Source organism: Manis javanica, chromosome X (assembly GCF_040802235.1).
Source record: "Manis javanica isolate MJ-LG chromosome X, MJ_LKY, whole genome shotgun sequence".
Classification (NCBI taxonomy): Eukaryota; Metazoa; Chordata; class Mammalia; order Pholidota; family Manidae; genus Manis; species Manis javanica.
Window position 1 is genome coordinate 96,268,395 of NC_133174.1, and position 14,918 is coordinate 96,283,312.

The 14,918-nt window shown below is 36.0% G+C and overlaps 1 protein-coding gene across 3 annotated transcripts in view; it reads left to right on the forward strand.

Annotated features, from left to right (window-relative positions):
* Positions 1-14,918, forward strand: part of NRK (Nik related kinase) — a 123,933-nt gene that overhangs the window by 44,544 nt on the left and 64,471 nt on the right. For all 3 annotated transcript variants that reach the window (XM_073227632.1, XM_037010761.2, XM_073227631.1), the window contains exon 3: positions 14,662-14,718. In XM_073227632.1, coding sequence (XP_073083733.1) covers positions 14,662-14,718 — 57 coding nt within the window. The remainder of the gene's footprint in view (positions 1-14,661; positions 14,719-14,918) is intronic.

Consider the following 14,918-nt stretch of genomic DNA (forward strand, 5'->3'; position numbering starts at 1 on the left):
CAAAAAAATTAATAAAGATATAATTAGTAAGTTTGATTTCTTAGAAACATGTAAAATTCCACAACAAACTTTTGGAGAATAAATATTCTTTCCCAGAACTTAAGAGACATTTTGAAAAATTGATAATATGATTGGTTATAAAGAAAATCTTAAATATTAAAGAACCTATACCCTATAGAACATACCCTCTGACCAAAATTCAATACAATTTAGAAATCAGTAAAATGTTAACAAAAACCTTCGTGTATTTAGAAAGTGAATGCACATGTATTAAATAATTCATAGAGAAATGAATGTTTTAATATAAAACTCAAAACTATTCAATCACAATTTATCTAATCTAATAATACTTTTGATTAAATTGAAAAAGAGTATTTTGAACCTCCCATGTATATCAAATAATAATAGTGGTAAACCCAGAGCCATAGCTTAATAATTCATAAATACTTGTTGGTTGAAATAAATGCTCTTTGGAGAAAAAGTGTTATAAAATAAATTAATATAAAAAAATCTTAAGAAGATTACTAAATCTCTTTAGGATAGCAATTTTTTTCAAGTCCTTTGGCAGCACTAGATTTTCTATCACACTTTTTCTAGCACAGTGTTTTGCAAACAGGCATTCAATTTTTGTTGGACTGTATATAGTAGAAAAATGTGAAAAACTGCCTCAGTACAGTGTTCAGGAGTTAAAAATCATTCTTACTCAATCATTGAAGTAGATTCCCTATTGTTGTCTATTACGCAACTGGAATCAATATATTGAAGTTACTTTAATTTTGATTTTGAAATAATTCAGAATGGCCTTCCTGAAAATTCTGGCAAATTAATGAAACATAATGTAATTTAATCTTTTCAAAAAACCAAAGTGACTCTCAAGGCTACATCTTGCATATGCTTTCTTGCCCAAGTCAGGTATGGGTCAAATGTCTTCTCTGGACTCCTTACTCTCATCCTAAGCCAGTATGGTTATATTGTTTTTGAAAGGTCTGGTGATAAACCAGGCTAAGTTTGCTAAGGTTATAGATAATTTACTTAATCATACTGGCTTAATTCCAGTCCCCTAACTAGGCTCCAGTCCCTGGCTTATAGAAGTCAACCCTGAAAATATATCTCATCAAATGTATTTCTATTACTTAGTGAGTCCCAGCATTATCAGAGAAATACTTTACTGGTTAAGGTAATATTTAAACTGCATTTGTGCCTGCATTTGAATTCACAGAGATCTTTATAGATGAAATTCTCCCTTCCATTATAAATAGAAAATAAAACAAAAAATTCAATCAACCTCTTGTACACATTGTTTTCCTTCTATCCTCTAAATATTAGCAGTTTGCTTCATTAGGTTTAATCATGGATCTGATGCCGGGGTTCTTGTTTGCGGTGCCAAAGAATGAACTAGCAAACAGTCAAGGTAGAGCCAGGGAGACTTTTATTGTGAGATACAGTGAGAAGACAGACAGAGCTCCCGGCTTACGCCAGGAGGAAACAAACAGTCCGTAATGTGCGTTGTCTAGGGGGTTTTATAGGCAGATGAGGATTTTTAGAGAACATGAAAAAAAAGCTTAGGGGTGTGGACTTAATTAAGTGATCCCAGGATATTTACAATTAACTTGATGCAAGTAACCTCCTGCTCTGTTGATTTCTCCCGGAGATACCAGCATCTTGATCTGGGGGCATATGAAACAAGGCCACCTGCTCAGCCTGACCCCAAGGTGGGCTGAGGCATTGTTTGCTAAAGAGTAAGTTAAGTGCAATCTTATCTTTAAGGTGGAATCCTTCTTGCCTTTTACTGTGTTATGGCTGGGCTTGCATGCTAAATTAGTTTGCCCAGTTGGCAAAATCACTTCATCAGATCTGAAGGAGGAAAGACAGCACATAGGCCTGGGCCTTTTAGCATGTTAAAGTGAATCTTACACATGATTATAAATGATTAACATAAAATAAACATGTGCTACTTTTCACTGGGGTACACCAACTGATCTCACTGAAGAATGACTCTAGAACTGAATGTTTAACACAGAGTTTTGGTAGGGGGTTTCCTTAGTTACATTGCTCTGACTGCAAATGTCCTATCTTCCTTTTTCGGAGGCCCTCACCCTACTCTGACTACACCCACGGTCCCTGTCTCAGATCCATCCTGAGGCTTATGATTATAATAGCAATATGTGGCACTGCCATCAATATGAGACCTTATGGAAACTATGACCTAACAAAATGTAACTGTTATGTACTGGGAATTTGAAAATAGTCAAATATATAGAATCTCACCGATTCAAGGGAATCCTGGTCTGAAATATTTTCAATAGGAAAGTCTTAAGTATAATTCTCATATTTTCAAGGACCTTGTAACTTTGCATTTGCACCCTTATTATGAAAGTCACTACATTGTCTCCTGTATCATGGCAGTTTGTGTATCTTTATTGCTATATTAAAAATTCCTTAAAATTAGAAACTCTAATTTTTATAATGTCTTGCCTGATATACAGCATATAGGTAGGATTTAATAAATACTTCCTAAATAGGAAGTTTGTGTGAAAGAGTGGGAAGAGAGTCTTGGGCTTAATTGTGGCTGTGTTACTAATCTGGGGAACTAGTAATGGAGAACGCAGCAGGAAAAAAAATAGCAAAGCTATTTGAAGGAGAAAAAAAAAAGTCAACATTGTGTGAAGGCAAAGTTGGTTTCTATGTACTCCCATGATCCTTTTGATCTCTTTTGTTCCTTTCCTTCAAATCTGGAAACTGTCATTCCTACACACACATGCTGCTCACCATTAACATTCATCCCCCATATGTGTGCACACACACACACACACACAAAAAAAAAAATTATTAAAATAGTCAGATAATTTATGTAAATGTGTCTTTTCAGCTTTATTATTATCTCAGTTTCTTAGTCTTCCATATTGCCTTGCTAGATTTGACTTTCCTCAGTGACTTTACTCTTTTGGGTAGCCTTAACTAAGATCTTCCTGTCCTTGGATTTTATTTTCCTGGGCACTAGCATCATTATTCTCTTATCATGCTACAGTTTTCAGCTCAGCATTCTCTGAGTGGCTGTATCCCACTATCCTTTCCCCCTACCCCACCTCTGTCTGCCACACTACTGTGAGGGATACACTGAGGGGTTTAACTTTGAGCCTTTTAGTTGATTTCACCCTCTTAAGATTTCATTTCTGTAGGCTTGATGTGAACAGTCTGTTATTGGAAAATCCAGCACTACAATAGCCAAAATGTGCTGAAATTCCCACTACCTAGATAATTCCTTACAGTTAAAAAGGTCCCCTAAAAAGCAGACAGCTCCAGTTAAAAGGTACATACAGTTCCTCGGTGAGAAGGGAAGTCATTAGATAAGACCTTCCCAATACTTCAGCAATGGAAGGTTAGCTAAAGCTTTGATTTTGAAAAGGCCAGAGCTGGGTCCTGAAGGAATGGGGCAGCAGAGTGGAATGTTAAAGGAGAAAACATCTGGGACAAGAAGAATTACCCACAAAGGTCAATTTAAGATAAATTTAGGGAGAAGTAGCTTTATGTCAGTTTGGGGCCTAGAATGAGCTCTCCCAAAGATTTTGAGACTGGCAGGGCCTGGGAATTAGTAGTAAACTACCAAGTTGATATTGATAGAAGATGTCCTTTACTTTCTTTACATCTTGGCTTTAGAACATTGACTAGACCTTGAAGGCTGTTGTTGCGTGGTCTATCTTCAATGCAAGCCATTTTTTTCCTTCTCATCTCCTTTCTCAGTCTTTTTCTCAGTCTTTCCCTTCTTATTCTCTCACTTTGCCCACTACTCTTTCTTTTTCCGTTTTCTCTCCTACCTGGAATTTCCTTAAATCTTAGTATCTGTCCCAGTCAAATTCAGGTCTTCCTTAGGTGCCTTTGAGAACTGCTAATCCCTGCTACAGATTGTAAAGACAATTCAGTTTATAAGGACTTTTTGCTTTAAGGCGTTAATATTCTCTCCACTTCAGCTTTATGCTAAAGGCTGTAGGGTTTGCACCTCAAAGGGCAGACCTGGGAGAGTTGAGAATCCTGTTCTGGCAGGGTAGATTTTGAGGCAAAACTGCTGCTTTTGGTTGAGTCCATCTCTTTACCCATCACCATCTGTCTCAGTGCTTTTCTTTCAACTAGTTGTGTTGTTTGATAGAATTGGAAATACAGCAGCTTACATCTGTCTGAGCAGATGGAATGCATTTTGCATGAGTGCTAACTGATTCATGCATCGCATAAAGAAAGCAGCCTGTGTTGAAACATTGTGACATTGCAATGAAGCATTATCTGTTGTGTGCTGAAACCTGTTTGCTTTATAAAGGGTTTGATTCTCTGCTCTTGCCCATGCCCTCACCCACTACCCTATGGTCAAGCCCAGACAAACATTAAAGAAAGAAGTATACTATCTGTGAAAATGGGAGAAAATGGAAACTGAGAGTGAAAAAATCTGGATACAAAAGTGACTTCTGGTAGCTGAGTTCCCTTTTATTTTTGTAGTGTACAGATCCTTTAGAAGGAAAAAAAAAAGAACATTGCAGGGAAACCTCATGCATAAAGAACTAAATCATCGATTTTCACTTCATCACGATTTCACTGTACCTTTTAGATAAAGCTGCTTGGAAGTATTTTCAGAGCATTTGACGTAGTGTGGGCTCTAGTCTCACAGTTACTATACAGTTTCCTCGGCATGAGCACACTTACAGACTATGACTTTAAACATGCATTTGTGAACGGAATTGAAGGTTTTGTGATGTCACCCACTTGTATCACCAGCCCTCAATGGCTTTGTACTTTTGTCCCCTGTAGCTGGTGATGTGCTTGTCACCTAGCAGTGTACTGAGGTCTCCCCTTATTTGCATAGTAGTAGCTATTCATTTATTTCCAGTAAATGTTATATGTATCCAGCAGCCAAGAATATTGAATGTTATTGTCCATTTTGTGCAATTTGCTGTTTGAACACTGTAGCGCAATAGAGAGCAGCTCCATTTGCAAATGATGTTACTACATATTTTGACCTACTTTTCCCTGCAGGAATAATAAGAAGGGTAATAAAACTCAGTTGAAGCTGCTGTATAAGCACACATAACTACCTCAAATTACAGGGCAGTTTCTAAGCTACAAAGCCACTGAAACCATGAAGGCCTTCTTCTGACTCCTTTCACAGTTCTAATAAGCATGACCATGACTGTCCCAAATTTCTGGATGAGGAAAAACATTATCCTGTTGGATTATGCTGGTGGTTCACTAGCTTTTTAGCTACAAAATTTCTGTTTCAGTACATATTCTTTGGCTCCATTTAGCCAGGATTTGGGTAATTTGGATGTTTGCTAGGAAAAAAAAAAGGTGAGGAACTTGGAGAGCTCACCATTTCATGTACTCATAGTTGATACAGCCACAAAGGATATAAACAGCACATCTTTGGTGAAGAAGCTTTGGGAATAGTAGCCATGGAATAGGGGAAGCATGGATAAGAATTAGGTAGTTTCACCTGGTAAACCAAATTGGCACCAATTTTGCAAGATCCTTGGCACTTCTATTACTTTTGTAGGTTCATACTCTCTGACCTTGACTAGCTCAGATCATTTCCCTTGAGGTTCTCTGACTGAAAAGTTGAAGGAACCTTGAGAGAATTCACAGTGGAAGCCCAAAGGTGATTATAGGGTTAAAAGAAATGAAATTGAACAAATGGACAAATAACGGTCTTGGAGTTCCTGGAGTACTCTGCTGCAGTGCAGCGTTTCTCAGTCTTGGTCATGAAACCCCACTGTATCATGGGCCATATTGGACTTTGGGCCCCCTCTAACTCTTCTCCAAATATAAATTAGCATAAAAATGATCTTTATGCTCCCCACCATCACACACACATATGCATATACACCTTTGCCCATGCAGCTCCTTCCCTATTTAGAGCTCGATGTGGAAATTGACTCGGTTTAGTTTAACACATATTTGCTGAGTGCTAGTGATAAGCCAGCCATTATACTGGACTCTAAAAATATATAGACAGGAAAATTGTCCTCAGAGAGCTTCTAGTCTAATAGCAGTGATGGATAGGTAAATAAGCTAATATGGTAAGAGGGACCTCAGGAATATAGAACACCAATTTATGAGGTAAGTTTCATTTATGTTGCTAGTATAACTTGAATGCAAATTTATTATCATGATATATTTATAAAGATATGACACTTCTTCATAGTGACCTAAATGTGACACCTGTGTCACAAACAATATTTAAAGTCCAGCAACAACCTCTTTGTTACTATTCTTAAGGAAGAATTTCTCCTGTTCCCCCACAAATTGCAATATTTGCACTGAAAGTTGTAGCAGCTTCATTATAGATGCCTTCAATCCTAAGGTGTCAGAGTTATAATAGTATTTATTCAACTCTAGTCTATATCTGCTCAGAGCCAGGAATAGCTGCTCCTGCTTATTCTGCATTATCTCCAGAAGGAGAAAGTCACACCCAAAAAGAATTTTCTAACTTTGATATATTTGACTGTATCAAAAACTTTAATGGTAGGGTGCTCATGCAAAAATCAAATCAGAGACTCTCTTTAGTGCCCTTACGCAGCTAAATGACTATTGGTCCTCAATCAAATGTAATGAGCACAGTTTTTGTGATGTAACATTATACTAGGCTTTGTAGGAGTTATAAAATAATGGAGTCTTAATAATCTTGACAACTATCAAATAGCACTTATCAAAAATATACACATCTGTAAGTTCCTTAAAACTTTTAAAACAAATCTAAAGTTGAAGTCTATAGAATGCCCTTAAGGAGTTCCCCAAACAGGCTGCACCTCTTCTTTTGGCAATCTTTAGGAATAAGTAAATCTTGATGGATAAAGTGTCAGATGGAGCATGAGTGACATATTCCCTTATATGTCCCCAACCCTACCTACCCACCACTACTACCAGTCTGTGCTGGATCCTCTCCAATCTTGGCCATACCTACAAACCATTCAGACTGTTCTGAATCCATCTGTCCCTTTGAGGCTGTTGAGCTTGTCAGTTGTGAAGACCAAAAAGGGAAACAAAATGAGAAGACTTCCAAGTAAGAACCAAACAACCATGACTTCCCATCTCAACATTGGTTAAGGAAATGCCCTGCTTGGAGGCAAGGAAATGGACTTGCTAACCTTGAAAGTTCTCTTTAGCAGCTTGTCTTTGTTTTTCTGCATAGACATGATGCTGACAAAGACTGTCCTGTTAAATACGTTATCTCATCCCCCTCCAATCACAGTACAAAGTGCTCCTGGATGCTGTGTTTTACAGCTGTACTCGTGGTGGCCTTGAAGCATCACTGTTTGTTAGAAGAAAACTGGCACCTAGACAAGTGATTAGAAGAACAAACTGTGTGAATGAAAAACAAAGTTAATGGACAAGAGTAGGGAGTGCCTTGTGGCCTTCCACCACCACAAAACCAATTGAAAAGAAAAAAAGGAATGCCTGGGGATTAGGAGGTTTAGATTTGCCAACAGAAGGCAAAGCAAATAACTAGAAGGACTATGTAGGAACTGCTGAGTATTCGTAAGTGTTTCCACAACAGTTTCCTTAACTGTATGATTAAAAATAAAGTTTTAGCCTAATCAAAATTACAAGGCCATCAAGGACTGTCTTGTACTCTTTCTGGGGGAAAACATGGTAATTAACCACTTCAGAATGATGGATTTTTCCAACACAGCTGTCAAAACTGCTATTTTAAATCATTTGTTATGGTTTAAAATATGTAATCCCCAAGAAATTGATCATTACTACAATTCGGTGCTGGTTTTTCAGTTCCTTAATCATCATGAGCTTTGCATCAGACCATTAACTAACAAAAGCCAGTCATAAAGTATTGAACTACTAATGGCTAATTTCTTAATGATCACTTCTGTCTTTTTTAGAAAAGATTTTTAAAATGGGTACGCTAAAATTTCTGGTATGATGAAAACAGGCACAGCTTCAAACTCTCTCCTTTTCATTTCTCTTCTCTTTATGGCCACTCTCAGTTTTCCTTTCATTCTTTAGTGGCTGTGACTTCATACTTGGCATTATCTCATAGCCGTTGTTCAGGGTATGTCACTCAGTGGGTCCACCCTGCCCTTCAGTATCTGTTCAAAGGCTATGCTGTTTATGATCCAACTGGTAATCTCCCTCTTCCAAGAAGCCTTCCCAGTTACTCTTTTCATTCACTCAATTAGTATTCATTAAAGTGGTCTTATGTGCCAGCCTTTGTGCTAGACACTAGAGATACCAAAATGAAAAAAATATATTCCCAGACTTCAAGAACTTTTATGTTTCACCCGATTGTATTGATGGAGTGACTAAATCCTTGATATAACAATGCACTTGATAATAAGACTTTATTGCCTTTAATGTATTTCCATTTTAATTGTCTGTATTTAGTTAATTTACCCATGTACCTTGCTTGTCATTGGCAATGTAGGTTCTGTATTTATAAAGGGTTTGATAAGACTGGGCCCCACTTAGTGCCATAACCTTCTCCCTGCATTACCACTACCCCTGCCCCAACTTTGTATTCCACATCTGCATCTATCGCCTAGATTTGGTAATAAAAATCATAATGAATCACTGGAATATCCATTGATCTCCACTGAACAGACCCAAAGGCAGAGGACAGACCTATAAAACAAAGGTGGAAATCTTGAGATGCTGTGTGCTTAAAAGAAGTATGGTGGATTGGTTGGTCAATTAGAAGTCAACAAGGCTGAGTCTCAAGTGGTCAGGATACTGACAATTTGTAATTTTCTTCTGCAAATTGGGTAAACTATAGTTTGATTGTAGATCTCTAACGTACAAGTTGACCTTGTTTTATTACTTTTAAGAGAGTCCCCCAAATTGGAAACAATCCGAAATATGGTCATTCGACTTTCCAAAAATAAAGTTGAGGGTTTTGGTGTTTAATGAAAAAGTATTACAAGTCCACTTGTAAACTAGAGAGCTCTCTTATGAACATCCCTTCATTTTTTTATTTTGTATATCAAGATTATCCCACATTGATTTTTGCTTAATGCAGGCACATATACCTTTCAAAAATGTTTTTCTTTTATGTGACCAGTATCCTAAATTCAGAGACATGCCACATTTTCTATTCATAGGATTGATTCAGAATATTAATATTCAGCTTGGAGCCATTGGAGAGCTACAACACAGTAATAAACTCTATTTTTCCTGGGGAAAGAAGACTAAATAATGCTGCTAATTTGATTATATAAATAAATTAATTAAGAACAGAAATCTTTGATAAATTGAAATTAATGCCCTGAGGGATTTATGTTCTCTCCCTGGTAATTCCAAGTGGTGCTGGAAAAAGAATAAACATTCGTCCTAATTACCATATTTTAGAGTATGCTAGAAAACAGTTGTGAGCACATAAATTAGGGGAGTTTTAAAGACCTTTACATGGTATCATATACTCATTCTCTTGAACCATTGAAACTGTGTTTGGATGATATTTGCAACCCAAGAATTCATGTTAAGTAGTCTTTGCATTTGGTTCTATTCTCTAATTGTTTCCTGTGTATACATCAAAAAAACTGTAAATTCCTCCAATAAAATTGTGACTTGGCACATTCTGGCTTTTCACTTCTTCGCCCGCCACCCTTTTTTTAAAAAACTCCCTTCATACTTTGAGAATTCCTTCTCACTCACCTTTACTTTGCTCCCCATTCCAGGCACCTGCTACATTCATTGCAGCCAAGGAATAACCTTTTCCTGGAACTCCTCGGAGTCTAGCCCTTTCCTTCTTCCACTTTCTGCTTCCATCAACACTTAACTTTTCATTTCATTCTTGTAGTTACCTATTCTGATCATTTAACTCATGCTTATTGTTAATGACAAATAAGACCTAATGTGTCTTCCTCTCAGCTAACATTTGAATAATGAAGGAATTTCATTACTTTAACAAAATTGAGGACATAATGAATGATTATGATACTTTGTAGTAAGCTTTGGAGTGGATGGGGATATTTTCTGAGTAGTTGATCTTTTTGCCCCTAAAATCATATGAGCTGAATCTATTAGTTATTAAAGTTGAATAAGTTAAATGAGCTGGATGACAAGACAAAGAGTTGCCTGAGGTGAAGACACAGATTACTTGATCCCAAATGTCAATAGTCTTGAGCCTAGAGTCATGTAGTATTGTTATCACATATCATCTTATATTATACAAAGATGAGAAGACCTATGAAATTATACAGAAGATTCAAGTAGCAGTTTCTTTTCTTATGATAGGAATGAGAGCTAGGAGAATATTCTTTGTCTTGCTCTGTGGTGTGTGAGAATTAAAAGGTCATTCTTTTCATGTAAACTCTATGTCAGGGAGCATTATTAATTCAGTGCAGCTAGTGGCTCCTGTATAATACTAGTGGTATTATTGATGGTAGGAAAACCACAAAAAACCCACATTTATAGTATAAGGCTTTCCTTGTAACTTTCCTATATAATATTCACTAAAACTAGTGCAAACTGTGAGATTATTTAACACAATCTAGAATCCAAAATAAAAATCTTTTCTTAGCATTTAGGAAGAAAATCTGTTTATGACAACATGGCCTTCAGCTGTGATAAAAAAAAAACAAAACAGCTTCTATATAGTCAGTGAACACAAGATGGCACCACTGAACAATTAGTTTATCTCAAGATGACTTCTAGGCTCTTAGATCAATGCCCAAAAGTAGTGTTACCCCTCTTCAAAACCAGCATCAATCATTTCTATTGAATAGAGTATGAAAGGGAAAAATAGTAGCTTTACAGTGAAGAAACCTGGCAGATATCACTTCAACCAAGTGATCAAGGTTAACATCACAAATGATCAGTAATGGTCATACCATGTGCCCCTGCCATCATGTGATGACAAGGGCACTTCATCTCTGTGGTGTTCTTCCACAAATCCATAACCTCAGTCTAATCATGAGAAACTGTGGGACAAACCCAAAATGAAGGACATTCTGCAAAATACTTGACCAGTACTCTTGAAGAGTGTTAAGGTCATGAAAACCAGGGAAAGGGCTGTTAGAGATTAGGAAAGCCTAGAGAGACATGACAGCTAAATGAAATATGGAGTCCCAATTTGGGTCCCACAAAAATAATATTAGTGGAAAAACTGGGGAAATTCCATAAAGACTATAATGTGGTTAAAAACATTGTACCAATATTAATTTCTTCGTTTTGACAATTGTAACATGGTCATGTAGATGCTAACATCAGAAGAAGCTGGATGAAAGATACACAGGAACATTGTGTACTGCCTTTGAAACTATTCTCTAAGTCTAAAATTATTATTTCAAAATAAAATTTTAAAAAGTCAAGATACAAAGGGAACTCTCTGAAATACTAGGTTAAATGGCAGCAATTTCCCATTTATCTATTATCTGGTTATAGCAGACTTCTATACCAAAAGCCTGCATAATGGTTAGTCATATTAACCCAGTACATGGTTCCAAGATCTGGGGTTTAATTCCTCTAGAGACACAGTGAGCATGTTTTCCAAAACCAACATTACAATATGTTGTCTGACAACATCGTCTTCTGCAATTTTCAAATGAGAAAATAAATCACAGATCAATGAGGTTAGAAACAATGATTCTTTTCTGTTCTATGGCCATTGGTGGCACCTTTTAAAGACACTCAGTTTTCTTACTAGTATGTGTTGTGAGTATAATGTCTGTGTATTCCAGGCTCTGAAACTTTTATGGCTTACTAATCATTGGTCAAATAAGATAACATATGGCTAATATCTTTGCTACTATTCCAAATATTTATTTGCACAGAATAGCAGTTTGGCCCATCAATAACCTCTTAAAATCAAGGAAACAAACATTTTAACTCCCTGTAAAGGGTGGATGAAAACCAGTTTCCAACATGCTGTATTTGTGCACACAGAAGTGATAAAATTTTGGTTAGAAAGTGTTTATGTGAGTAATAAGGAAACAACAATTTCTAAGTCATGATAAGGGCTAAATAAAAATATTAATACATATTAACTTCCAGAGATGTAAATGAATGTGGGAGTCTCCAACATATTCACATATCCACATGCAGAAGAATGAAAATGGACCCCTCTCTTACCTCACTTACAAAATTTGACTCAAAATGATTTAAAGAATTAGAAAACCTAAAATTGTAAAATTACTTGAAGAGAACATAGGGGAAAAACCTAGGTCTTGTCAATGACTTTTTGGATGTGACAACAAAGCAAAACAAAAAAAAGCAAAAAATAATTAGTGGAACTACGTCATACTACAAAGCTTCTGCACAGCAAAAGAAACCATTAACAAAATGAAAAGGCAACCTATGGAATGGGGAAAAATATTTCATGCCATCTATCTAATAAGAGGTCAATATCCAAAGTATTAACTACTTTTCTCTGATCAGTCAATAGCTACAACTTTTTTCTTTCTTTATAAATTCTAGTCTTTGGCAGCTGTCATGCTCCACCCAAAATTGTTCACCTTGTTCTAGACATTTCCTTGTACCTTGATCCGTAGTTTTTGAACCCTGTCCCAAGTCCAGCCCATTCCCTTGCTTACTTTCTATCCTTCTTTCCTTAGGTACTAGTTTCCTAGAGCTGCTGTAACAAATTACCACAACCTAGATGGCTTAAGAGAAAAGAAATTATTTCTTCACAGTTCTGGAGGCTAGAATTCCAAAATCAAAGTGTCTGCAGGGATTTTTCTCCCTCTGCAGGTTCGAGGAAGGAAGCCTTTCTTACCTCTTTAACTTTGAGTGATTGCTGGCAATCCTTGTGTTCCTTGATTTGTAGACACATCAGTCCATTGTCTGCCTCTGTCATCACATGGCATTCTCCCTGTGTATCTGTGTCCAAATTTCCCTCTTCATTTAAGGACACTAGTCATTGATTTTGGGGTGCACTGTACTCTAATATGACCTCATCCTAACTTGATTACATCTCTAAAGACCCTTTTTCCATAAAAGGTCACCTGCACAGGTACCAGTGGTGAGAATTTCAACATATCTTTTTGGAGGACACAAATCAACACAAAATGCATCTGTATTTCCTGGAAACTCTTTTGATCCATTTTTGACACATGGCCCCATTTACACAGAAGCTTGTGCAATAGGATTGAACTAATCTTAATTGTATGACATTAAAACCTATCAGTCTTATCAGTCGGGAAAAATGCAGAAGTGTGGGCACTCACATACAGCACATAACATTAGTGAGAATGGTAGAGTGGGATTCTTTTCCTCTTAAGATTCTTTGATCAGTTGACTCTATTTTGATAAGAAAACTTGAAGGAATTATCTAAAAATAGTACTCATATACTTCAAAGTTTTTGCTTTATAAAGGAAATGTAACAACAGACAATACATTTAAGGGTCACATTCCTGAAATCAAGGAATCTTGGTCTTTTGCACCTTTACTCACTTGACAGGTTAACCGAGAGATTAACAATATTATCCAGACATAGCACCCTTCATTTGATCATTCTGCAAGTAAAAAAAAAAATTGCTGTTTTTCACATAAAAACTGAGACTAACAACAGTACTTTGGTTTGAACACCCTTTGAAGGCTGTAGGGAAGAATCATTCCTTCCCTCTTCCTAGCTTGTAGTGGTTGCCAGCAATCCTTGGCATTCCTTGGCTTGTAGGTGCATCACTAATTTCTTCCTGTCTTCACTTGGCCATCTTCCCTTGTGTGCATGTCTGTGTCTCTGTGTCCAAATCTCCCTCCCCTTTCTCTTAGAAAGACACCAGTAATTGGCTACTATAATCCAGTATGACCTCATTTAAATTGATTACATCTACAAAGATCCTATTTTCAAAGTAAGAAACATTCTGAGGTTTTGGATGAACATAATTTTTGGGGAGATATTGTCTAATCCAGTACATCCCAAGAACCAAATCTGATAGAGAATTATCAGATAAGACATTGTGTTTTAAGTTGAAGCCTTACTCGTATCAATACTAAACTGAATTTTTTTTCTATGACTACAGCTTGAAATATCTTAAAATAACTCTGATTCCAAGACTCTATATTTGCTTTGGAAAATTATAAATCTGTAACTTGTGCTCGCATTTAGAACTTATTCTTAGGACTCATAATGTTTTCAGTAACAAAGAATCTTTCAGAACTTCTTCCTTTCATAAACATTGGTTCATATGATTAAAGGCATACTAAATAGGTTAGAAGCCATTGAATTATGTATCATTCTTATCTGTTATCTTTTAGAAAAACTTGTTTAGTGTATACAGAGGAGTCCAGTGAAAAGATACATCTACATAGCAAAGCATAAATCAGTTGAAAATGTTCTGTAAAACATCTCTTTTTTCCCCATTTCCAATCTGAAATTTTTACTTTTAATTCGGATACTTTGATGCCATGTAAACCTAGAATAAGATACTAAGAAAGCAGTGCTTTCAAATGGTCAATTATATCCACTATTTAATATAAACATTAAAAACAAAACTACTCCATAAACTTGCTTGATTTTTCAGGTGAAATGGTTGCAGGTTCTTTAAAATATTCATAATTTAATATTTCTGTTCTCTATGTAATACCTTATATTTCACATATATATTTTATATTTCATAATAGGCTACAATATTTGACCTCATTTAATTTAAATTGCATTGACTTTGCTTACTTCTTGATAGCTGAATTATATAGTCAGCATTTGATGTTTGTTCTATACTGTGTTTCAGGGACTTCATGAAAAGACTGGTGCATTTACAGCTGTAAAGGTGATGAATGCCCGTAAGGTAATAATACACCTTGCCTGTATTCTGTTCCCTTAATGGACTATGGTCTTGAGATAAGCAGCTCATAAAATATTGTATTTGTTTTTTAAATTGCTATCATATATAATTATAATTATGTTAACCTGAATTTATTATATTTATCATTTAATATTTCTATCCATTATTATTTTTATCTTTTATTATTGATTTATTATATTTAC